This window comes from Xylocopa sonorina, chromosome 3 (genome assembly GCF_050948175.1).
Source record: "Xylocopa sonorina isolate GNS202 chromosome 3, iyXylSono1_principal, whole genome shotgun sequence".
NCBI classification, from domain to species: Eukaryota; Metazoa; Arthropoda; class Insecta; order Hymenoptera; family Apidae; genus Xylocopa; species Xylocopa sonorina.
Genome location: NC_135195.1, coordinates 1,050,910 through 1,077,762, shown reverse-complemented (window position 1 = coordinate 1,077,762; position 26,853 = coordinate 1,050,910). Strand labels below are relative to the sequence as shown.

At 35.1% G+C, this 26,853-nt stretch overlaps 1 protein-coding gene across 1 annotated transcript; it reads right to left on the bottom strand.

Annotated features, from left to right (window-relative positions):
* Nucleotides 1-2,351: 2,351 nt before the first annotated feature.
* LOC143422324 (venom acid phosphatase Acph-1) lies at nucleotides 2,352-25,929 on the bottom strand. The gene is made up of 6 exons (XM_076892893.1): nucleotides 25,777-25,929; nucleotides 19,378-19,479; nucleotides 15,029-15,273; nucleotides 8,536-8,698; nucleotides 2,797-3,129; nucleotides 2,352-2,644 (listed from the first exon to the last, which is right to left on the bottom strand). The coding sequence occupies exons 1-6, from the start codon at nucleotides 25,870-25,872 to the stop codon at nucleotides 2,456-2,458; spliced, it is 1,128 nt and encodes a 375-aa protein (XP_076749008.1). The 5' UTR covers nucleotides 25,873-25,929; the 3' UTR covers nucleotides 2,352-2,455.
* Nucleotides 25,930-26,853: the final 924 nt, after the last annotated feature.

The window sequence follows — 26,853 nt, the reverse complement described above, 5'->3', positions numbered from 1 at the left end:
ACCTAACTCCGAAAAATAACAAATAATTATTCTCATCAATAAACAACATCTTCAGAACTAAATAATACAACTCCGACAAAAAATAAAAATCCCATAATGAAACACAGAAATAATAAAAAAAGCAGAATTAGACCTGTAAGATGTAGATGAGAATAAAGTAAAAACTCGATTGCTCAACGTTTACTGGGCGTATTTATTCCTGGTTCACCCGAAGGTTCGTACAAGAATGCCTTCTTAGGCCATTCGTACTAGCCTCGAGTACACCCTCAACGTCATGGCCCATTCGTATGTTTAGACAAGGCCCCGGAGTGGGGCGATGCCGCAGGGAAATGCACACGGCCCTCGTTGACCGCCCGTGCACCCTGTTACCCGATATTTCTTACAGACCCAAAACATATTAAAAAACTGGAAAATACTAAATTAATAACCATAAACAGCCCAGCTAGGTACAGGCCAATTAGTCTCTTAGTCAACATAAGCAAAATATTTGAAATTATAATAAACGAATCGATAAACCAATTTCGCACTAACAACAACCTAATCCCAGAAACTCAATTCGGATTCAGATATTAACACTCAACGGTACATGCAATATCAAGATTCACTACTGATATATGTTGGGCAAGAAACACGGGTGACTGTGTTGGAGGAATTATTCATTGACTTAGAAGAAGTCTTCGATACAGTATGGCTAGATGAACTTTTTTACAAATTAATAAAAAAAATCTTTCCAACACTAACAAAACTTATATAAAACATAGCCCACGATAAACAGTTTTACGTAACAGAAAACATAAACACCTCCAGCAACACATTTAAAATCAAAGAAAGGGCGTTGTTTGATGCCGACCGCAAAGAACACGATTTTCTAGCGATATGAACCTGCGTTGGCAAAAATCCTTGTTTGTCCCTTTTATTGCCGGTGATTCATCAGCTGTAATTATGACTAACATTTTTGTAATGGCAAATTATGTTTTGTCCACGTATCGTTAAATTTTGAGGAATTACTTTTTCATAGAGAATTTGTCGAAAACCATCTTCTAGCGATAGTAGCAGATACAGACAGACCACCGTAAGAGCGGCTGGTGACCGTAACATAATTAACGCTACGTTGACAAACCATTCGTAAACGTATCCTTCACCAGAATATTTGCCGCTGCGCTTCTAAGGAAGTATGCTGGAAAATGCTTAAAATATAATTTTTATTTGCTATACGTTTTGCTTCATTTGAAAATTACTATAGCGTGCATATACATAGGTATATATACAATGACATTAATTAATAATGGTTTACCAAAAATAAGTTCATATTTAGTTCTGTATTTATGAAACTATAATTTTATACAAAATTTCTTCGACATCTTAAAGCGACCGACTATTTTTGAGACCAATCGAGTATATATGAACATTTTTCTACCCATAAGATGTAGAAGAACCTTCCGATTGTTTGCGACATCTTCCACTTTGAAGCGATGATGATATCGATTTTAACCGATGATTAATGTCGGATTTACTTCGATACGTGCACATTCGTTGCTTCCTTGCATCAAGCTCTATCGTATGTCTTTTAATATTCCGTCAACCGAAAGATTAAAACACTACTCCGATTCATTGTTCTCGCAATTTTTTGTATGTACACGCGGAGAAGATATTTTTGTTAATAGTCCTTTAGATTTAAAGAAATGTTTTTTTCAATAATCTTTTTAGAATCTTTTAATTTCCTTGTGTATCAAAATGCCCCTCGATGAAAAATCATATTAAATTAATGGTTTCTTTTTATCGTTTCTATATCCTATTATCTTTTTTTAAATATTCATGATATAATGAAAAACGAACGATTCCCTGGAGTAACGGAGTTCTTCTCACTTTTTGGATTATTTTTTAACAGGAAAAGAAAATTGTATCGCTGTTGATCTTTTTGAATTTTCGGGTTGCCGAACTTAATTTCCTATTTTAATTTGAACTATTTTATTATTAGTATAAGAATAATTTCCAGAAACATCGATTATGCAGTTAACACGGTAATATCAACGTGTCGATGCTATTTTTTCGTTTTGGTATTTTTGGTTAGTGAGACAATGAGTTTTATAAATACCGGCTCGCGGAGAGCTGTGCCGCCGAAGGTTCCTTTGTATTTATTTTTGTGATTTCTAATAAACTATCTATATTTTGTCAATTTTTTTATTCCTTCGCCTTCGAATCCTACACTACATCTAATTGTAAATAGCACGGAATTTCTTTCGTAGCCCATACAAAAAGCTAGTAGAACCGAAATATATATTCTTTTACGTTTCTTATTTTTATAGCATAGATACGATAGAGAGAATATTAAATAGGCAAATAATCGTTCTTTATATAATACTCAGGGGTATCGTTTATTGATCGCGTAACATTTCAGTGGAATAAAGTTGAGGATAACGGTTGAAGGCACGGCATTTTCACTTTGCAATACAATTTAAAACTTCCTACTGTAATATAAGCGTAAACTATCCTTCGTTATGGTATTCCATAAACAATTAGATTCTTCATTTGTAGGGATGACATCTTGTACAAGTTGGACATACTTGTCATATGGACACATATTACCGCATTTATGAATTATATAAGGCAATAAAGTTTCAGTAACTCCAGTCCAGTGTAGCATCTGTTGACAAATTTGATAATATTAGCTACAGCTGTACAGCTGTACAGCATTACTACAGCTGTCGTGCAGTTCTGTAGTAAATATGATAAGAGAAGAGACAAAGTGTATTGAACGTTGTATTTTTATAAATAATATTTGCCAGTTGAACTTACTTGAACAAATTGTTGACCAGCACTATTTTGCCATTTTTCAACTATAATCGCAGATCCATACGCAGGTATCGCCGGCAATATAAAGCCGTGTGCTTTTGCAAAAGCTGCAACATTTAGTTCGTGTCCACTGTACAAAAACATCTTCGGTGTATTTGCATTTGCATTTCCTTTGAAATTCATATTTTGTATAAATTCTTTTATCAGATGACCTCCGTACATTCGTTTCATTGACGTCGTATAAGACTGTATTTCGTAATCTAACATAACGATCTTCTCCATTCTTTTTTGAACGTCATCGCTGGCCCATTCTGGAACGGGAATCTTCATACTTTTCTGTAACATTAAAACTCTGTCTGTAATAATTTTCACTTTATGTTTTATATTCTGTACTTTTATTGCATTCGGTATAATATAATAAGAAACGATATTTGCAGCTATTCGCATTTTGTTTCGCTGAAATAAAGCAGTGGCTAAATGAAAGTAGGTAGAAATTATGACCAATAAGTATTTAAGTTAATTGGACTAAAACAAGATGACGGAAAAAGACAGATGTACAGAGTATAAATGAATGTACGACGTACAATACGAGTAAATGAAGGATTATTATTGATTTTAGTCGACTAATCGACTGACGTACTTCCATGGTAAATATTAATTAATTTGGTACATGTTTATTTTAGCGACTTTCAATAATTTTAATTACTTCACTTCAATTTTTTTTTCAAAAAGTCTTGCTTTCATCATTAAAACAATGAATTAATTTTTAGTGAATTAATTCAAAATACATAAAAAATGTTTCCTCATTTTATAAAAGTAGTTGTCATCAGTTCTAATATTTAAGGAATCATTAGGTACTACGCACGGACTTTGCTTGTGTTAACTCTATTGGCTTCCTCTTCTATGAAAGTAAGTATACTATAGTTAGCTTCCTTTTTATCAAGAAAAACTGAAGTGTTTAGCTCATTCATTTATTTTCCATGTATAACAATTTGCACGGTAAAATAGTCGAAATACTAATTATTATTTTGATAAATTCACAAAGAGCGGCAACGAACTTACGAATAAAAGTTGATCTATTTTAGTAATATTGAATTTTAGTTTGTGAGGATATTAGTCTAGCCTAATTGATCCGCTGGTTTGGCTGGTTAGACTAAATTAAAGTATATAATCACTATTAGTTACGGCTTATCGGTATGAATGGAAACGTTAGAAACGACTTGAAGAATAGAAAATGACTACAAAAAAAAAAAATAGAGATACATAGATTATTTTCTAATGGACAAAGACTATACAGGTAGCCCTCCTCTAACACGGTATCTTATAACACGGTTTCGCTATAACACGATTCGTAAATTGCGGGAAACCTCCTACAACACGGTATCCTACAACACGTTTTCGCTATAACGCGATGAGAAAACTGCAAATCCTTTGTACATACAACACTGTATGTACTTATACAGCCGCGGCGAGGCTTGCTGTCCTAAAGATACATCGTTGCGGAAATGTATGTAGGTCTGATGCGTATTAGGTATCCCAAGGCATGGACCAGCACTTGAGACGTTCACCAACGGAGACTGTTTAGTATAAGAGTTTTCCGTGCGGTCTTAGCCTTAGACTAATTTACGACCGGGTAAAGTGCCCGACGCGGCTCTGCTAGCCACGTGCACGATGTCACTTCCAAATTGCTGGAAGAGCAAGACGGTTGTTCCTCTTATCGGGCCCTATGTCCCCCGTAGGACATTGGGGTACGCCCAGTTAGGGTGGGAACACACGATTGCTGCTTAATAATTAGGCAACGCCTACGATAGTTCTGGTTTAAAATGCGTGTGTTTTTTCCTCGAAGAGTCAGTCAGTCAGTTTTCCGTGTGGTTTTCGTACGTTCTTTACTTTCATCTCCGTGGCCTGAAAACAAAAGTGTCTCACGCTGCTACTCGGTAGTCTACGTCGCGCCACGGTGTGTTAAAGAACAATTTTTTTATCTTTAAGACATTAAGCTTCAGCCCCAAGCAATGTCAGGTAAAGATAAAACAACGTTCAAGAGAAAATTCATTTCTTTAGAAGTAAAGATTCAAATCTTGGATCGTCTATCGAAAGGAGAAAAAGCATCCCACATTGGGAAAAACCTTAATTTGAACGAAGCAACAATTAGAACAATCAAGAAAAATGAAAAAGAAATCAGAAGTGCAGTTGCCGCAGGATCTTCGACATCCGCAAAACGTTCAGCCCGCCCCAGACCAGCAATAATTGAGAAAATGGAAAAGGCCCTCAGCATTTGGATTGACGATTGCTGTCAAAAAAAAATTCCATTAGATGGCAATATTATAAAACAAAAAGGATTAAAAATTTACAACCATCTCAAACAACAAGGAGAATCCTCTGTCAATCCAGATTTTGTGGCGAGTAAAGGTTGGTTCGAGAAATTCAAAAAGCGTTTTGCGATTCATAGCATAAGAATCCAAGGAGAGTCTGCGTCGGCTGATCATGAAGCTGCTAGGACGTATCCAGAAAAAATTCAAAACATTATAGCCGAGCAAGGATACACAGCAGATCAAGTTTTCAATGCCGACGAAACTGGGCTTTGGTGGAAAAAAATGCCCAGTAAAACTTTCATATCGAAGACAGAAAAAACTGCACCCGGATTTAAGGTGTCCAAAGATCGTTTAACGCTCCTTTTGTGCAGTAATGCATCGGGGGACTTCATGACAAAACCGATGCTAGTGTACAGATCTTTGAATCCTCGTGCACTAAAAAACGTGAATAAAAACACCTTGCCGGTATACTGGACAGCAAATTCGAGAGCTTGGGTAACAGGACATTTATTTAGAGATTGGTTTTTGAATTGTTTTGTGCCAAGCGTTGAGCGGTATTTAAAGCGAAAAAATTTGAGCTGCAAGGCGCTGTTGCTATTAGATAATGCTCCATGCCACCCACAAGATTTAACACATCCCAACATCAAAATAATGTTCTTACCACCGAACACTACTTCGTTGCTCCAACCACTGGATCAAGGTATTATTTACACCTTTAAAACATATTACATAAGAAGATCGTTACAGTGGATTTTAGACGCAACCGATTCGCAATCAATTAGCGTAATGGAAGCATGGAAGAAATTTTCCATCAAGCACTGCATCGATATCATATCTTTGTCACTGAATGAAATAAAAACATCAACATTAAATGCGTGTTGGAAGAAGATATGGCCCTCTGCAATTGAAACGGAAAACATACGTGAAACATTAGAAAATGAAATTGGTGCGATATTAGAAGTCGCTAAATCAATCGGAGGCGAAGGTTTTGTGGATATGGCTTCCAAAGACATTGAAGATTTATTAGTGGAAGAAGAAGTTGACGAAGCGGAATTAATCGAAATGGCATCCCTAGATGCAAATCAAATCGATTTTGAGGACGTTAGCTCTGACGAAGATTGTGCAGTCAAGAATTTAACATTAAAAAAATTACAAGAAGGCCTATGCTTAGCGGAAAATCTGGAATCATTTTTCTTGAATGAAGACCCTTCGACGGAAAGAAGTCGAAAATTCAAAAGGGAGCTGCAAAACTGTTTAGCTCCATACCGGGAAATTTACAATGATCTAATAAGAACCAGCAAGCAAAGTTCCATTACAGATTTTTTTAAGAGGGGAAAACATACAAAAACTTTAAATAACGAAAAAAGTTCAGAAAGTGAAGGCGATGTCGTTCCACCGAAAAAACGTTCTCGGTTGATTATACTGAGCAGTGACGACGAGTAAATTCATTAAATTATGGTTGCGTTAGATTAAAATATTTTTTTTATACTTTGTGTTGTACATACATTTATATTTTTAATAAAAATTACATTGTTTATGTCGAATTAAGAAAAATATTTGTTTTTAATAAGTTTTTGGAACGTAACCCCCCCTTTTTGCACTAGCTCTGGGTCTCATGCAACACGGTTTCACACAACACGGCATTTTCTAGGAACCTAACTACCGTGTTATAGGAGGGTTGCCTGTAGTTGTTTTGTGGGGTTTTCCAACTAATTTCTCATTTTACTGATAAAATGACAAGCTATTAAAAGAAAAATAAAGTGAAATCACCAAAATTAGGGAAAGCCACTAAAGTAACCATTTACCATTGAATTTAATACATAAACTTAATACAAAATGAAAATATAAATTACACGAGTATTTCTGTGTACAAGCTTTACTTTAGTGCAATGTACATATAATGTAATGTATGAATTTTACCTAGGGTGACACAGTAGTGGGTAGGGAGAAACGCAGTAACGAGTAGAGAGGAGGCAGCGGTTGCAAAAAATCCTGCTTTGGACGCAAAGATTTCCAATTATAGGCATGTAAGAAGAGGATGTATGACCCAGAATGTCTTGCAAATGCTTTGTAGTTGTAGATTATACATTGGTCGCAACTGGATTCATTGTTGCGACTTCGCGCAGCGTAACAAGAGCGACCACTGTTTAGTACTAGCGGATACTACATGACACAAAAGTCAAGCACAAGTGAATTATGTGTGTATATGTCACTGCTTAAATAATACAGTACATTGCGATACTGGTATTTTACACGGTGTGCAAGAACGAAATGCATGAACTTCAAAATTGGTAAGTCCGTTTGTCCGACATCGTTCAGTTCTACTATGCTTCATGCTCGTGATAGGTTATGCTCTGTCAATGGTTCAAAAGCTGATATTATCAATCATATATTCTGCATTCCAAGTGAATATTGCTCAAGTGTAGCAATCATATTGGTGAAAAGGTATGACGCGTCTCGTTATGAGACGTAGCGTGTTTCTTTGCCTACCCTTACAAGATGATGTGTTCATTCTTATACATTTTATTTTAACCAAAAAACGTCAACCTTTTTGCTGAAAATTATCCTTCAATTGGAAAATCATCCTTTAATTAATTATTATTTGTTATTTTTGCGATTTTCCTAGGGGGATCAATCTTTTTCTTTTCTTGGTCGTTTTTTCCTTTTTCGTAATTCTAAGCAAATATGAGTATGTTCCTGGCAATTATACCTGAAAAATAAATCTGTCTACAAAATAGTGTAGTATCTTTGACATTAGCATGCTACTGAATAATCATCTGATCAACGGCACCATCTGCAGCTTTAATCTACCTGATACACCTGATTTTAATAATAATCAGCAAAATTTGGCCTCTTGCTTTCTCGCTGTTGAAAAGACATTTAATAAGAAGAAATAGATTTGTACGATCTGATAATCAAACGAAATTCGCTAGGACATAGCCAGAGAGGCGACAAGGAAGCGATAATTTAAACTGTAACTACATAAAGAACGATAAGCGGTAAATGTCAGTGTTGATAGCGTCGTGGGATAGCAACATTAAGGGACGAATGAAGAAAGGATTATGTTGTTACGTTGTCCAAGTGCATTAAAATCTATATGGCAATATTTATCCGCCGTTCATTATATGTTCCAAATACATGTGTTCGGTATTTGTCCAGCATTTGTTCGGTACTTGGTCCTGAACAACATGAAAAGATTTCGAAGATTTTATAGGTTGCGCATGTAATGCGAAGAAGATCAAGTTAAGCTGTCTATGGCAATTAAATAATATTTATATTTGAAAATTGTTCAACTTATTAATGGACTTATTGATACAGGTATATGACTGTAATATGATGGAAATGGAAATTATTACAGTATAAATTAGATTTTTATTATTACAGAATTAGAAACAATTTAATTAAAGTAAAAATACATCAGATTATGTACCTGTGACGTTAAGAAGTGGTAAAGTGTGCTAGTTGCGAGTAATGGATCTGATGACATATCTAAACCGGTGTTTTTAGAAAGATATTCAAAAAGATCCGTATATTTAGACAGTAACGTATGAACTATGGCCGAATTTTTTATTCTTTTCAGTTCTTTCAGATATCTGTAAGAAACATTTTTATATGATATCGTGCAATTAGAGACCTACTAACATAAAAGATAAAAACAAATGTCATTAGTATTTAAAATCATAGAATTTTGATTAGTTTTAAATAACGTCGCACAATTTTCACGTAATTATTTCGTTAAATCTGATTAATAATTCGGTAATTTCCTTAAATCTGTTTAATATACAGAGTTATCCATTTAGTTCATGGTTATTTGAAAATTATTAATTTGGCGCACAGTTCTCGACAAAAAGATGGGACATTAAAAATGATTTAATTTCAATTTATAACGTAATCTGTTTATTTACTATAAAGAAGTTGTACAAATATTTAAAACAGTTCAACCACAAGGACAACCATACGGACTAATGAATACTTCAATTTGACAAAGCTCTCGCCGATTGAGATCTCATCAAACGGTATTTAGACGGGATTCACACTGAAAGACCAGAGCCGCGTTTTCAGTGACTTCTATCTTGTTTTTAGTTGTCCAGCTGGTGGGAAGGGACCGGTTAGAACAGAAAAAAAGTCGCAGTCTAACGATTGGCAAGTCACTGTTCTTTCTAGATGCGAATCAATTAATTGTGAGCGTAAATGCGATATAAGGGTAAGAGCGTAGAATAGAGCATACACATGAACAGGACACTACTTCAGTGGACATTCGTAAGTAATGACACAAAAATAGACAGAGCAAATAATACATTTTTTACTGTACATTTTTCAGACTTTGCTTATATGACAGAGTGGAGTATCTAAACGATATAACTCAAATAACCTTGCAATTACAACTTTACCTTTTCATTGTAGAAAAAATGCATCAGATGTAAGTCTTGCAAGTCACCTTCTAATGATAGTTAAGCGAACGTAAATAAAAACAGGAACACATTATTCGATTACTTATTCATGATTATTGTATTAATCAATTCAATTAACTAATCGATTACTAAATAATCAGTTAAATATTTATTTATATTCAACGAACACTGCTACAATTATAAGACCAATATACTAAAAATCAGAAGAATAGCAAAGCTATTCGGAGACCGTCTCAACAAACTTAGTTTTTATTGTAGCCGATGTTGAATAACTTTGAGTGACTTTCACATTGGTTATGATATAACGGCAAAGACATACAACAGTTTCAATCACTATTTTATTATTCTGTATTGAAGTCGAAGAAATGCTATTTCTAGAAAAATTAATGTATATATAATAAATGACAAAAATATTCCAACATTACATCATGCATGAGTTTAACCGTCTACATACATATATCTTTGTTAATAATGAAAGCAATTAAATAAACCTTTTTTTGTTAGTAAAGTATTTGTTATACTATCTAAATATGTGCAACTTTGTTATCTAACTTGATATAGTTCAGTTATAAATTAGATAAAATCACAGTCATTTTTCGTGTTGCAAAAATATTCATATATTATACATTTGAAGAATAATGAAATTATCTTTATTAAAAGTTAATTAATAATTAGGGTTTCAAATGTCGTGTGTGTGGAATATTTTAGAATGCGAGCGAGAGCGAATGTGCAGATCAAATGAGTTTTTCGCATAAATGTTTTAAAACGAATCAGTTGTGCATCATCTGTCTTTAGAGTAATATCTCACTTGTAAAGAACTATTCAACTATTCATAAAGATTGATGAAATCTTGCAATTGTCCTTAATTAGTAAATATCCTACACATTTTTATATACATTATACATAATTAATACAGTATAAACTAAAATTAAACTTTAAACTTCTTGTTTTATCACGTGTTTTAATAGTTTTAGCATACTAAATATAATTTTTTAAAGATATTCTATTGTATATTTGTTTTCTCTTACACGACATGCAATTTTTGTTCCTTATCCTCCTCCTCTGTTCTTTATCGGTATTGTCCTTATTCTTCTTTTTAAATCATATCATAAATTCTCTGTAAGTTCAAACGACAAGGCATAATAGAAGACCTTTCACTAGAAGTAGCTGGCACGGCTATGGTATGTGCGACCATCAAGTCATTTTCGAAGAACCGTTTTAAGCTTCTAATATTTTCCAAGTATGTTGTAACAGGTAAGTAACGGTAGAAGTACCAGAACCCAGCGGATATTCTGTTGCATTGTCAAATTTTTCGTCGGCAAATACACGCAACCAAACTCGCAGCCGCCCTTCTAAGTGTACATGTTAAGGGCAAAAGAAGAGGCGGTAACAAAAGTATAACAAAAATATATATTGGATAACACGATGATATGCCGGTGTACCTAATCACAGGATTATAATAGAATTGCAAGAAGAAAGGCAGTCAAAAGAGACGGTTCATAATCGCATTACGTATGCAAATATATTCCATGAAAAAATATTCCTGTATGCTTACTTCACACATTAACAAACGAATAGTTTAATTTGGATGACAGAAGGTATAATTAATTTATTTAATGTTAAACGACGCGATTTGCAAATAACGAGCTCGAGGGCACGAGAATCCTTGGATAACTGTCCGCCCACGCACAATGTTCACCAGTTTGAACGATCTTGGTGTCCTACGCGAATATTTTGCATCGAACGAGTCTGACAGTACGCGACAATTTGACCTGTCTGAAACTTTCTCTAATTTTTTGGCGTGTGCGGTTTAATTTGAGGTTTTGGGGTATGTGCCAAGAAATCATCATAGCTTGCATTTATCACTCTACACGTACTTCATAAGCACCATACCTCGGAGCTTCACGACGTCGGGTCATTGGCCACGGGGCAGCGTCTCGGCGGTCCGTAATAGAAATCTATCCGATTCTTTAAACGTAACATCCGCGACTCCTAGTACTTGTCGCGTTACCTTGGCCCGATTGGAGTGGGGTGCACTGTAAACTACTATACGCGTTCGTAGGCGTCGGACGGTCCGTTGGTGTCTAGTATCCGAAAATAGCGATAGTCAAGGGGATAAGGTCACAGGGTAGTGATACACAAAATCTAGCCTCTCCTACCTCAGCCTCGCATCAAACCTCCACGTGGTCCCTCCGGAATGTGCCTACGGGCATTCAGATTGATGCAAATCGAGGAGACTCTTGCGTGAGTCCGTCCAATCACGGACCGCGGTCTCCTATTATAGAATATGAATGGGATAAGTTGTGGAATCTCAATGTTAACACACCACTAATCCATTCAATTTGTAAATAACAATTCCTTACAGCCGGAAAAGAGTCAAAACTAAAGAGGTCTTCTTCTACTTGATGAAGTTCATCTACGTTGATGAAGAACACATTCAGTGCATGGGCGGATGAAATGAGAGGTGGCTCGTTTCAAATGACGAAAATGTGTTGCATGTCCTGGCCCCTACCGGCAGCATTGGCTAGCCGGGACGTAGGTCCAGGTTGAAGAATACGCGTATGCCTTACAGGTTTGGTAGCATACTTGCACCCCTTGCTTCAAAGTATACCTCGGCCCAATATATAGGTCCCCTCTATCGGCACCCCAAGCCTCCTGATGAAGAGACCGATGCCCCTATAATGACCCTGACACGTGTGTTATCCTTTCGCAACGATCGACGTTAATACCGCCAACGCAGACATGTTTCACGCTCTCGGGAAGCATCCATTCATACAAGTGAAACGTAACAACAATTATAGGCAATACACGACACAATGCAATCGCCCTTGCCTGTCAACAGTTAATAATCTCATGTTCCTTACGCGTCGCCATTGTTATTGACGAACACTTCTAACACAATGCCTTCAGACGTCGTAACATCGCAACTCCATATAACACTTATGTTCTGTTGCTGCTACTGCCAAATATTTATCTCACAATGAGAAGTACTCACAAGTGCACTTTTCCACAAGTAGTATTCACAAATACTCCCTCAACGACAGCCGAAGCATTCACAAACGCTTCGTAAGAAAAGTGTTCGCGACCATTATTTCTGCAGCAACAATGCTCGCAAGCGTGTTACAACAAACGTCGTTTGCAAGCGCACCTTCCAACAGGCAGTATTACCAAATACTCCTGTGACAGGAGATGGTATTCATAAGTGCATCCGCAATAACAACATTCGTGCAATTTGTGTAGCTTTCAAACGTCGTCCTTCGAATACTGTATCAAATCTGTGGTCTTACTGTCGCCAATGATAGAAGTCTCTCTCGAACCCATAACATTACTCTATTTCGTACATAACATTGCCACCTTACATACAATGCTCCCGAAATTCAATAACTTGAAGCATTTCCTTTCTTTTTTCTTCATTGGGTACAAAACAATCATTAATTGAGTTTCAAAACACGATCATGACAACAAACTAGTCACGCGTACAAAAAGACACGATCATGACAACGAATCAGTTACGTTAATACGGCTCATCCGTGCTGTCGTCCTCACTACCATCGCCAATATCGTTAACATTACTGTCGCCAGACCACAAGCCATTCCATAGGCGTAATCGATTTTTGGGCGCAATCTGTAGCTAGCCGGTTTTACCGATTATTTGATAACGATCATTTAGTAGAATTTTCGAGATCAAAAACGGTCCTACGTACTTAACCGTTAACTTTTCCTTTCTACTGTCCACCGGTTTTATGTAAACTGTATTACCTTCCTTATATTCAATGTTAGTTCTACGCTTTTTATTGAATCCTTCATTTTGTTTCGTGGCATTTTCTGCCAGTCACTTTTATTCAAATCATATTCAACTGTTCCTTTCAATCTGTTACTTTGTATCAGGTAGTTTTTTCTCTCAGTATACACTGCATGACACGCACTATATCAATCAACGCAGCTCATACCCTACGTACAAGTACTAATAAAAGTGCCAATTAAAGCGATTTGCACTTAATAGCACATTAATTTAGAAGAAATTTTCATTTCTTAACAAGCTTATTTCGTAACAAGCTCTGCTGATGAAGTTCCATCCTCTTCAGCGCCACAGGCACGGTTTATACGCTCTCTGGAAGGTGACTCAGCCACAGAGATTTCTAAATACTTGCTCGTTTTGTTCGAATCGCACAACCGATGGATCAACTCTGTCTTCAAAGTTTCAGCGTACGTGTCACACATTGCTGGATTCAGTATTGTGCCCATAAACATGCCCGTCCGTATTTATTCTCTAAACTGCAACTAACATGATGCTACCCGGTCGAATCTTGCGAGATTACAGATATAACGAACTGTGTCCTTTTCCGAAAATGGTATCCGGATGGCTATGCGTGCAACTCCAGCCAGCATTGCTCGCTGTTTCTAGCGCTTCACTTTACCGCATACTTCGCACGTTATGTTCGTATATCCTTGGACAGAAATGATATTTTATGTGATCGCTCACACTGGAGTCTAGATCAATTCGGCTTGTAAAATGCCCTCTTTACTATTCGTATCCAAACTTCACTGTCCGAGACCGCAGGCTGGTACTCTGTTGCGACCGACGGAACAAATAAAATCGGCAAATTCCAACAGTGTCCATCCCCTGCACGATGGAGGGAGCAACGGACAAACTCCCAAAAAACTAACGAGTCAAACGTTAGTGACACTCGATCAACGAACGAAACGACAGTCACTCAACAATCTTTCACAAAAACGGTCGAATTGTGAGACACGTAAACGAAGTTAGTCGCTCACCAACCTCTCACAAAAACGATCGAATTGTGAGAGAAACGTAAACGAAACGGCAGTCACTCACAGAGGATCAACGAACAGATAACCTCTCACAAAACCGGTCGAGTTGTGAGAGAAACGTAAACGAACGAAACTTAGTTAAAACAAGCTGTCCAATATTAAGTTGGCGGACAGCGGCACGAGCAACCGCGTTCGATCTGAGCCTTACAACCTCGGAGAGGAATCAACGACGCGAAAATTCCGCGTGGTAGCTGCACTCCAATTTTTCCGGCACTGTCGCGTCGATCAATGCTAGCATTATTAGCGTTAATCGAAACAGAACCAATTGCTTGCCGAGCGGATGTACACATGTATGATATGTATATTCTGATAGGCTCGGAACGATCAACGATGTGGGGATGGTTCAAAATGGTCAAGATGTTTTGTGCCAGATTTGTGATTTTTTATTGTAATTAATCTCTCTTATTTGCATGTTTTATGTCGCGCGTAGATATCAGAACTATTTGTTATTTTTATGAATCAAAAATATATGCAAAACATACAGAGTATACAAAAATATATGTACTTTTGAGGTTCTCAGATATAGCGAGACAGATTCTTGAATACAAAACAAGCATATGTGGAATTCTGCAAACAGCTTAATAACTTCCCTCTAAATTTCTCTCGTTGTACCAATAATTATATACAGTAATAAGAAGATAGATATTAATGAAAGATTGAAAGGGTCTGTATACTTACATTGGACAAGACACTGGCAACATTGTCGTGTCCACAATTTTCGGCACATAAATTATTGGTATTGCATTCAAATGTGTTTGATCGGAGGGATATAATCCGCTCAAAACTAACTGGAGAGACATCTTAGTGCGGTCGTAGTCCGTAGTAACAGCATAAACATCATTGTAATTACGAACATCACCCAAGAACTTACCGTACCGTTGCCTCAATATTGTCCCAAGACGGTATTCTCTTATTTTTCCTACCTGAACAGAAAGAAACAAAATAAAAATATCATACAATATACAATATATATACTAGATACATACATTTGCAATAATTTTGTTTCTAATCTTTATAATAGATTTAAAGAAATAGAAAATGATTGAACGTAATACAAATTTTTGATAAAATGTAAAGCAGATATCACCGCAGTGCAATAGCAAACAGCTAACACATACTACAGGGACAACAATCATGGAAACGAATTTATAACAGGCAGTTGCAAAAACTCATTGTTAAATCATTGTCGAAGATCTCAATGGAGAACATATAACGTGATGTAAGACATTAAACTAAAAATTTGGAAACCTTTTCTGAAGAATAAATGATATGTTCGAAAGGAGAATATACTAGGATTACACTTTCAGAATGTATAATGTATATATGCTTGGATCCGTGAAGATTCCTTTAAAACGCGAACCTCAACATTGACCTTGACCATGGCCATAAATTTCAAGATATTTTATTGCAGCGTTATATTTTATTACTTTTTGAGGATACATGTAAAGGCTTTAAAAAGAACTGTGAGTCACAAACGAGCCGTTTTCTTAGAAATTGATATTAAAGATTTCATCGCTTAATAATTATTTTCAATAATACCCTAGACATCGATTTCGATGATCATTAACTATGTTGTGGGATAGATCATTCTGAACAGCTATTTCCTCTGCATACAACCTAATTCTATCTTCCCATGTTTTCGAAATATTTGCAAAATGAAGTCATTACCACACTACAGTAAGTTCTCAAAAAGATAAGCCGCAAAGTCATCGGCTCATAATTACAGGCAGAATTAACTGCACTGATAAGTGAACTGGCGAGAACCGAGGGAAATAAGCAGTTATATGAATAATAATATGATAATGAATAGTACTCTATAACACATCCTAAATTCATTAAAATTGGTGAGGTGTGTATCATTTTAAATCATTGTAAGTAGTTATTAACTTGTGGGAGTTTCAATGTCAAGCTCGAATAGAACAGTTTACTTGCGACTCATGATTTCTTTCAGAATTAACTTTATAGTAAGTTTCTTTTGAAATCTATAGCGATCCAGAGATTTACGAATCGCAGTGGGATGCAGACGACATATTATCATTTTAAAACATCCTATAACATTGTGGCGGTCCTCCGACATTCGCCATTAAAGGAATAGCAACACCCGCGGTTTCCCGAAAGTGCACCTTTCCTTCGCCATATTCTGTATATACAATTTTTTGACCTGTCCCTAACATCCCCGTGTCTAAGGCAGGGTCTGCTAGGTAGCCTTGCTGACAAGTCCAGTAGCAGGCCTAGGACGAAACGTTCTTCCCTCTCTTTTCTTCCATTTTTCCTCTCTTACACTTATTTTACAGCAAACCGAGCAAAACGCTTCAACGTGTTCGAAATAGTAATTTAGATATACTAGTAGCTAGTTAGCTAAACTACTATAAATAATATCGTCAATTTACACGTTGACTCACTAAGCTGTGAAATAGATTCAGTAACCTGTCCAAAGGAAATTCTAAATCAACCGAAACTTTCAAAGTCATAAATGGTCAAAGACAATAGATTTACCTATTCTGTTCAACATATATTGTATATTAGCGATCTGTACTCAATAATATTCAAGCTCACTGATAAAATACATCTACTACACCTATAGTAAGTCGATTTGTAATCAAAAGTCCGTTGATGACATAATACTTTATATACACGGTGGGGCAGTAACTATTAGCACCTCAGATATCTTCAAAACTATAAGTTTCACAGAAATTTTTGCTGACATAAAATTCACCTTCATTTTTTTAAGTGGATCGGTATGTTCTTTCTTCCGTAATTCGATAGAGCATCTTAAAACCAGTTTAACGACCTATAAGATGAAGTCATTGAAGGTCATAGCGATCTGTACTCAATAATATTCAAGCTCACTGATAAAATACATCTACTACACCTATAGTAAGTCGATTTGTAATCAAAAGTCCGTTGATGACATAATACTTTATATACACGGTGGGGCAGTAACTATTAGCACCTCAGATATCTTCAAAACTATAAGTTTCACAGAAATTTTTGCTGACATAAAATTCACCTTCATTTTTTTAAGTGGATCGGTATGTTCTTTCTTCCGTAATACGATAGAGCATCTTAAAACCAGTTTAACGACCTATAAGATGAAGTCATTGAAGGTCATAGGAAGTAGAAAGAAGCGATAATACTTACGGTTTGATAGTAAATGATGCATACGTGTGTAGAAGGTGTTCGAAATGATGATCATTCCTGTCAGAACTTATTGATGCACAGGCTGCAATAATTTGCTGTTGCATGTCGTAAGGTGTAGTTGGTACTTTTTTGTACAGTTTCTCTTCTAGTGTTCCCTACAGAAGAAAATCTAGAGGTGTTATGTCTGGTGAACGAACTGACCACGATATTGGACCGCCGCGTCCAATCCAATAATTTCGAAATTTTTTATCCACTTCCCTCCATGCAATCAATGAATAATGTGCATTGTCACATAAGTAAAGGTAATTTTTCTAGCAAATTACCTAATGTAAAATTGGCATTGATGTCATAAACGCGTCTTAAAGTCAGTTTTCGAAGACCCCACGTTTATTGCTGCTCGGCATCGGTCGGAACAGACTGTCCGATTTATCGATACTAATCTTATCATGTTTAACTTATTCTGCAAACTATTAAAATGCCCTTCGAGCAGTGTTTATTCATAGTGAAGTAAACGATAAACATTACGCATTTCTCTACTGTTGCAATACGTATGTTTCATTTACTACCAAAACCGTAAGTATTATCGCCTTTCTTTACTTTCTATGACCTTCAATGGCTTCATGTTACAGATCGTTGAACTCGTTTTAAGATGCTATATCGTATTACGGAAGAAAAAACATACCGATCCATTTAAAAAAATAAAGGTGACCTTTAAATGCCCGACATACCTCTACTTACAAAAAACTATTTTCGCCAACGGATGGGCCCCTTTGTACTGTGCAATTTTATATCAGCAAAAATTTTAATGTAGCTTATGGTTTCGAAGATACCTGAGGTGCTAATAGTTACTGCCCCACCCTGTATATGGTAGCTTTAATTAAATATACAGAGTGTTTGGTAACTGTTGGTACAACCGAAACAGGCATGATTTTAGATGAAAAAATAAGTCCGAAACGTAGAACAACAATTTTTCATCCGAAGCTTTGTTTTCGAGAAAATCAACTTGGAGTTTTCACCGGATACGAGTGCACTTGATCACGTCTCGTTAGAACACTGTAAATTGTCTCGATAGGACACGTCAATTACGAACATGTAATTAAATAAAATGTATGAAACAAAGTTTAAAGTTTATAACAAAGTTTATTCTTAAAGAAATTGCTGAAAATGTTCATCCTGCCGAAAACATAATTCTGCTCTTCTAATTGAATTCTTATGAACACTTTCCAAGGTTGTTTCAATGTATGAAAGGCTACAATAATCTTCTCTTTCAATTGCTCGCAACCTGTGATTTTTTCAGAATACACAATCAATTTTATATGATTCCGTAAGTAAAAGTGAAGTGGAGTTAAGCTCAGAAGAGCGTGATGGCCAAGCTATAGTTCTAGCAGGACCAATCCAATCTTAGTAATGTTGGTTTAAAAAATTGCTCAAGCAAGGAAAATATTTCTGTGATATTGTAGGTATTTATCAACATAACTTCAATTGAGACAATGATCTACATTGAGATCCACTATATCGAGATATGATCAAGTGCACCCGTACCCGGCGAAAATTTAAAGTCGATTTCTTCGAAAACAAAGGCTCGGACAAAAAACTGTTATTTTATATTTTCGACTAAGTTTTTTATTTAAAATCAATTAAAAACCAGTTACCGAAGACCCTGCATATATTGTAATTTTCAGTAGTTGTAGTTTTGTTGAATAAATTGTTATATTGAGAAGGATTTAGTCTTGTGAATTTTAATTCTTATACGAGCCGTTCTGGTAGGAAGCCGCTCTACCACTGTTTGAACGCAGTGACTTCTCTCGGTAGAGACGTTACAGAAGGTAAACAACTATACCGCTTATCTTATATTCGTGTATTCTTAAGATATAATGCATACTTACTTCGGTCAATTGACCATAACCAAGTGAGTCGTAAACAGGGTTGTGCGGAAGCTTCGGATATATCTCTTCCTTAGTTGGTGTTCTGTCACCGTGTCTGAATACCTGAAAATTTCCATAGGAAATTATTGGTACGAACGTTATAGTTACTTGCCAAACGTAAAAAAGCTCTAATACCATACATCGCGATGCATGTGCAGTACGCGTAATATACATCAATGCATACAAATGTATTGTACTGTAATGTATTGTAATGTATTGATTTAATTGCGATTAAATATGCGTGAAAACCTAAAGTGTAACTATATTCATAAGAGTATGTATGTTCGTGTACTACATGTCAGTGCCTGTAAAAACTTGGGACTGAATGGAAATCCGGGCAAAAGAATCGAGAATGTTCGATGAGTGAATGTATATAAGTTTAACAAAACAATGGAGTAGTGTGTTTAATAAAAATAACCTAACAACTCCCACTCAATTACAATTACGCTTGCTTTCAGTAAAACCTTACAATCCCATATTAAAATTATTTGAAATATTAGACCACAATCACAACTGGAACATTCGAATTTGTTGTACCAACGTCTTGAAGCTCTTTTTTAATTTATTTATATATTTTTGTAATCATTATTTCAAAATTCTTCTAAATTTTACTTTCAAATATGAGTTTTAGTGTAGCAAAAAAAATTTTCGATTGGTATTAAAACTTGCATTAATAATGATACAGATGAAAATTCTGTGCATAGCACAAAATATCACGAGTAACTAAACCAGTATAAGATTGCAAATATTCTTCCTTTACTTGTTCTTCGATTTAATGAGAGAGTTTTAGATTATTTATAGCGGGTTGATCGCCCGCTTGTTATTGTGACATATTCAGTATATTGTATGCGGAGTCGGTTTGCTTCGTCAAGACTATTTTCTCGAAAACAGTCTGTTTTATAAATTTTACCGTCACTTTTCATATTTTTGGCTAATTAATTATTTGAAGAAAAAGTAAATGGTTGATTCGGAATTAAACTAATCTCAGAAATAAATTTCTTCCGGAAAGGAGAAGCCCGATGATACGCTGACATCAGAAGATGCTTTTCGTTTATGAGTTTCCCTTTTTTTAATTATAAGTTATTATATATTTCTTTTCGAAGAATAGCTGTTACATAATGAAATACAAATTGATGATTCAAATGTTATTCTTGAAATGGTTAAGTTAAATTTAGTGGACATTTAGCCGCATCGAATAACATATGCACCGACAAACTTTCTGATACGAATTAGATTTCATTATAATATCGTATTGTGTGTGTAAGAAGTTATAAAAATAAATGGGAATGGAATTACTAAATAACTCGTAGACCTATATTTTATTTGCTTGCTCATAACCTGGAGGTTCGTACAAGAATGCTTTAGGCCGTTCGTATTATCCTCGAGGCATCCCAATGCCATAGCTCATCCGAATGTTTGGACAAAGCTGCAAAGAGGGGCAATGCCGCAAGGAAATGCACATGGCCCCCGGTTGGCCGCTCGTACACCCTGTTTTCCGATATTTTTCACAAGTATTATGCATACCGAGTATTAGAAAACATATGTATAATGAATTGGACGATCAAAAATGCATACATTAATTTGGAAAAGTCTTGTGATGCTCGATTCTGCTTCAATGCTTCGGGATTTAAGCGCATTTTGAGGTAACAGATACATTAAGACAATAAAGGGTCGATGTTTCGTAAAAAACAATACTTTATTCTTTCAAACAAGAATTACAAGTTTGTAAAGTGCGCGTGACAAGGTGAAGAATGACGAAATATGTGCTATTTAAAAGTTTAGGTGATATGAATTTTAAGTTATAACGATATAGAAGGGTTAAGAAGAGAGTCAAAAGGTGAGGAGTCTAGCGTGAGTGAAAGAAGTAAAAGTATAATGACTAATATTTGTAGGTATGGCAATTCGGTCAGCTTATGCAACAGTGTTGCGTGCAAGCTAGTTCTTGGGACGGATTATAAGACCGTTTACTTTTCTACAGTCTTACTTTTTTGTACGAAATATAAGTAACGATTTGTGAAAAATATAAACGCGCGTTTTCTGTAAGTCGAATCGTATATTATTTCTTCCATATTTCATTTTCATTAAATCAACATTTGGACCATTCAAGTTGGTCGAAACGTTACGCCGACGCATTAAACGCATTTTCACTTTTTTATGTTCTTCGTAACGCAACATAACGCTTCGTGACCATTGTTTGCGTTAGACCAACAAAATCTAAATTATTCCGCGAAGTCTCCTACGAAAACAAACGGACACGAGTACATATTATGTTTAAGGTAATCCTACAAAAGGTGGTCAAGAATATTTAGTATGCTTAATGTCACAATTATGGTATATGTATACTAGAAACGATATAATACTGGACGAGAACTGTACTAGAAAATTATTTTAACATTAACTAAAAAGGAGGAAATGATTAGGAAGGAAAACGCAATGGACAAAATATACGGGATTCAGGACGTGAAGGAAGGAACGTGAACGAAAGTAGCTCAGGGTGAAGGATTTTCCGATCGCAATGCGGCTTCTCAATTATTACCGTAATGTACAACGTGATAAAACACCTGACTTTTTCGCGCGTGCAAATTTCTTTATTACGCGTGTGACTCAAAAACAGATGATAAAACAGATAACAACAAAAACAGATAAACTTATTTGGAAAAATTATAAGTAACTATTGTTGTACATGTAAATACGAACATATATGTCTGTTTACAATCTATCAACATAGAAAACATTCCTTTTCCCTATATATTATACAATAATAATATAAGGTTAACGTGAAAATTTCTTATTCCGTTTCAGATGATGCTCGATCAGTCTAATAAAAATAATGCAAATGATGCTCGATCGATTTAATAAAAAATAATTATTATTTAAATAATAAAAATATAAACTTTTCCAGCCATAAATTTTCGAGCTAAATAACAATGCGTTCCCACGATTCAGCGCAGGTCTAGTCACCGCGGGTTAGCACTTGGCGACCAGGCCCGTGCGCTTCCCAACCCTGACATCCGTCTGGTTTGTGTCCATCATTCAGGCCAAGCAATTGTTTTCCTCAAGAGTTCGTCACGACTGAGCATTGCCCTTACTAGATCCTTAACTTTGGTTTATTTATGACCAATTTCCGTCCCTTGCGTTTTCGTGGAAGCGTTCGCTTTCCACGTCCGCGCATCTATCCTTTTCATTCTTGACTTTTCCATCCTTTGCCGTATGCATTTTTAAGGGGCGACATTTTCGCCCTCGCGACAGTTCGGCTAGAACAGTTCGACTAGAACATTTGGTTCGTTCAGAACACTTCAACTAGAACATTTGGTTCATTCAGAACAGTTCGACTAGAACATTTGGTTCGTTCAGAACAACCATTACATTCATTGAGAATTGCGAATTCGTTTAGAGTTTTCAGTAGAGTAGCGTTGCGCCGTGAAGGAATCGTGGCCACAGCACCGCTCCCACGATAAAGAACATTTTGTAACACATATACACCACTATTGTTATCGTTGTCTGTTATATTGATTGTTATATTAAAGTTGAAAGCGAAAAGTTGAGTGTCGTCTTTACTCCCATACGCCTCAATCTAATTTTGTCAATAAAGCTATTTTGCGATGTTCTTAGTTTTTGCTCTCTACTAAAAATAACTTTTCGCAAAACACTCTCACTTTCTGTGCATTCCGATTTAATTAGGTTCATAAAATGATTTCGATAGAACTTGTTTAAATGTTAGAAGTTATTTAGTTGCTTACACAGCTGCAAACCTTTTCGCTAGAACATTGTCGGTTGCATCTATATTGGGTGGCATACATTTTTTCTTCGCATTTGCCTGCCAGGATATATATATAGGCAAATGCGAAGAAAAAAAAATATATAAATAATATTTATATACACTAATTATTTTCCCAGGACTAAAACGCTTTCCGAAAACACTTTCGTATTGTCCGATTTCGATCTTTCTAGATTTGGTAACTTGGAATTTTTCCTCCACCAACACGCAAATGTTAAGGCAATTGATCTTAATATTTTTAACTTATACAACTTGAGGTAATAAAAAATAAGCGATTTTTAAACTCCTATTAACGTTTCAGCCATCGTTGTGTCATACTACCAATTCTATGTTACTACTGTCCTCATTTATTTAGTCGCGTCTGTTTCGGTCACGAACAGAAATAATTTAAAAAAACAGCGTAAATAATGGCTGCTCTTATACCTGGTATTTAAAAGAGAGGTATTGTTTACATATCGATATGTATAATATTCTTAAATATTCTTGGCTTTGAGAAACACGAATTTTTCAAGGGGGCTCCTTCACTCAAAGAGAAAGTGATGTTTTCACACCACGTATACACACAGCTACAATTGAATGTAATATTTACACTCAATATGTATCAAGAAAAACATAATATTCCAAGATTTCATTCTCGGACAGAATGTATTTCAAATGAAATATAAATAAACTGATTATCTCCAGGCTGCATTCGTCCGTAATTCGTAACTGAGAGTCCCCCACTCTTTCATTGTTTTATACAGATTAGATTTGATATCTATCCAAGGTCAACTTGCAAATGGTACCTGACTAAAATAATTTCTCGTTAGCGAAATGTTATATCGTGACGAAAACAAATATTTTCAATCTTTATGCATCTTTCTCTCGAAAACAACAAAAGTGGTTTTGAAAAATATTTTTTAATAACCATTCCATTATCCGGTAACAAAAAAAAATTTGTACAATAATTGCAACCGTGAACATTTAAAATAGAAAGATACATATATATTTCTATTTGAACGTACAAATCGAAAATTTGAAGCACAGTAATTGTTCGATTCTAGTTGAACTTTTTACAATGTAATATATTTTACGGTGAAATTACTATTGTGAAGGTGCAAGATACGTGCAGAAAAGTAACCTTCTTGGCTTTTAACTTTTGTAATCTAGTTATATAAACATAGTTTTCGTTTTGGTGGACGGAAGAAGTACATCTGTTACAATCTTACAATATGATGTGACCCGCGGTCCTGATACCGCGGCTGATAAATTTGGAAAGTAACTCAACCTTCGTCCAATATTCACAATTGGACAGTTAATATCGCTATATAAATAAAAGACAAATCGGGAAGCGATAGGCATTTTACAATACCGATGCATGTCTTGTCACGATTGCATGCGTCTAGCATGTTGTTAGAAAAATATCGCTCTAACATATTTTTCTTAATATCTATTTCTAACATTATTACTATAGGGCAGTGGTGTTGAACCTATGACCCGCAGGTCAGACACTGACTCACGAAGGCTTTTTAATGGCCCACACATTGATTTCATGTCATGAAAAATTTTAAGTATAAATATCTAATGTTGAATTTATAAAGAAAAATATTTCCAAGTGGATATTGGCCAACTGATTTCCTATTGTGTTTTTCTGTATTCGTTGTTCATTTAAATATTCAATGCAGAGGCATCACTGGGCGATAATACTATTGATATCAATAGGCTAGTATTAAAAAAATAATGATCAAAATTTGACTCACTTCTTTATATGGTATACCACATGTAATTCTCAACAATTTCAATAATTCCATCGATATAGTGCCGAGGATTATTCGTAACATACACATATACACGTAACATACGTAACATGCACAGTCGAATAAGCAGATACTCCTACAAGCTTCTCTTTGATCCCGATCGTCTGGCGATCATATTATTGCGAAAAGTGAAGATTAAACAAAACACACGTGCGCACTGGAAGGCGAAAGTATGATCAAATTGATAAGAGAATATAATGTTCTTTTTGATTTTATCGTACTCGGAAATATACGCACTAATGCTAAATACAAAATGAAAATATACTATACTATACTAATTAAGAATTTTTACATAATTTTTACGTAAAATGATATTCTGCTGCCTCTAACAAGCAAGAATAAGTTAATAATTCTTTTTATAAGTGTTGATAAAGTTGTTTAGTAAGTCTGTTAGTATATAATTGTTTTTACTCTGCGTTTTGCCCATATTACATGACGACGGGGGAACGATTTATACGATGTGTTATATTTTATTTAAATTATTCTAGTAATTGGTGATGGTTCGGATGATTATGAGAATCTTGAGATCATGAAGGAATAATGAGAAAAGAAATCGGATTATAAAACCGTGTATAAAGAAAGATTTAAAATGATTTATGCATGAACATGATAAATTTATCATCATGGCGTGAAAATATTGGTTCTTAAAAATATTGATAACCTGTGCACATTTCACTAATTAAAAGTGAAACGCTATCAAATCACGTGTATCGGGCAAAAGGCGATACGAACATCCCAGTGTTTACATTATTTCTACCTAGATAATATTTAGAAAGAAAAACTTACAACTTGCACCGATTCCAAGCGATAATCTGCTTTTGTTAATTGTAGGAACTGACACAGGAACAAAATTATTTGCACGCACGTATATAGACGAACCATTTTCTGTTACGTGAGACTAATTTCTACAATTTTTGAAATTAACAAAATTTGAATGTATTTTTATTAGAGAATAAAAAACAGCGAAACGATTGCTTGCACGGAAGAAACTACCTATATGTGTAGCTATATAAAGCTCGATTGCCGATTATCGATTGTCGATTATTGATTATCTGAATAAGCAAGCAATTGAAGAGGGATCAATTGAAGTCTGATAAATTAATAATTAGATATCGATTTGATTGTTCGATTCAAGGCGTTATCGTACCACGAATGATTGAATTTTTTATTGTATCTGGTAAAGGGGAATTAAAAATCTGACCAAATAGTATTGGATAATGTACTAGAGTGATACTGGAACATTGCATGTCTATATTTTACTTCGAGATACCAATAATTGTAAAATTTTATCGAACAGTATAATTCTAAAAAATATTGCAGCAATCGCCAACTAAATAAAACTATATAAAACGATAATATTATCATTTAATCTATTTTATCACTAATATATCACATTTACTGTGATATCCCTAATATTTACAATTCTGTGTTGGAAACAATTTTTATTTCATCTGTATATTACATAATATCAAGTTTTACGATTCGAATGTAACAAGATGCATCCGCAATCTTATATTAGTCTTTCATTGTCACAATGTAAATTCAATTTTTGTTTTAAAAACATAGAACTGTATCACGTCTCTCCTTTTTTTTCTTAAAAAATCTCAATGTACGTATAAGAATTTAAAACGAACTTGTATCGTACAACTTTTTAAAAATTTATTTTCTTTCGGATTACAAAGAGAGTAATTTAGATTAAAAAGAGTTAATTACCGATGAGACTCTCTCTGTCTTTCCTTTTTCCTTTATGTCTTTATTATCATTTATTTCCTCCGTAACTTTTCCTACTTACACTATCTCCTTTCCGAAGCGACCTTAGTTCGAAAAACTAACTATTGGAAAGTTCGACACGAAAAGGAAAGA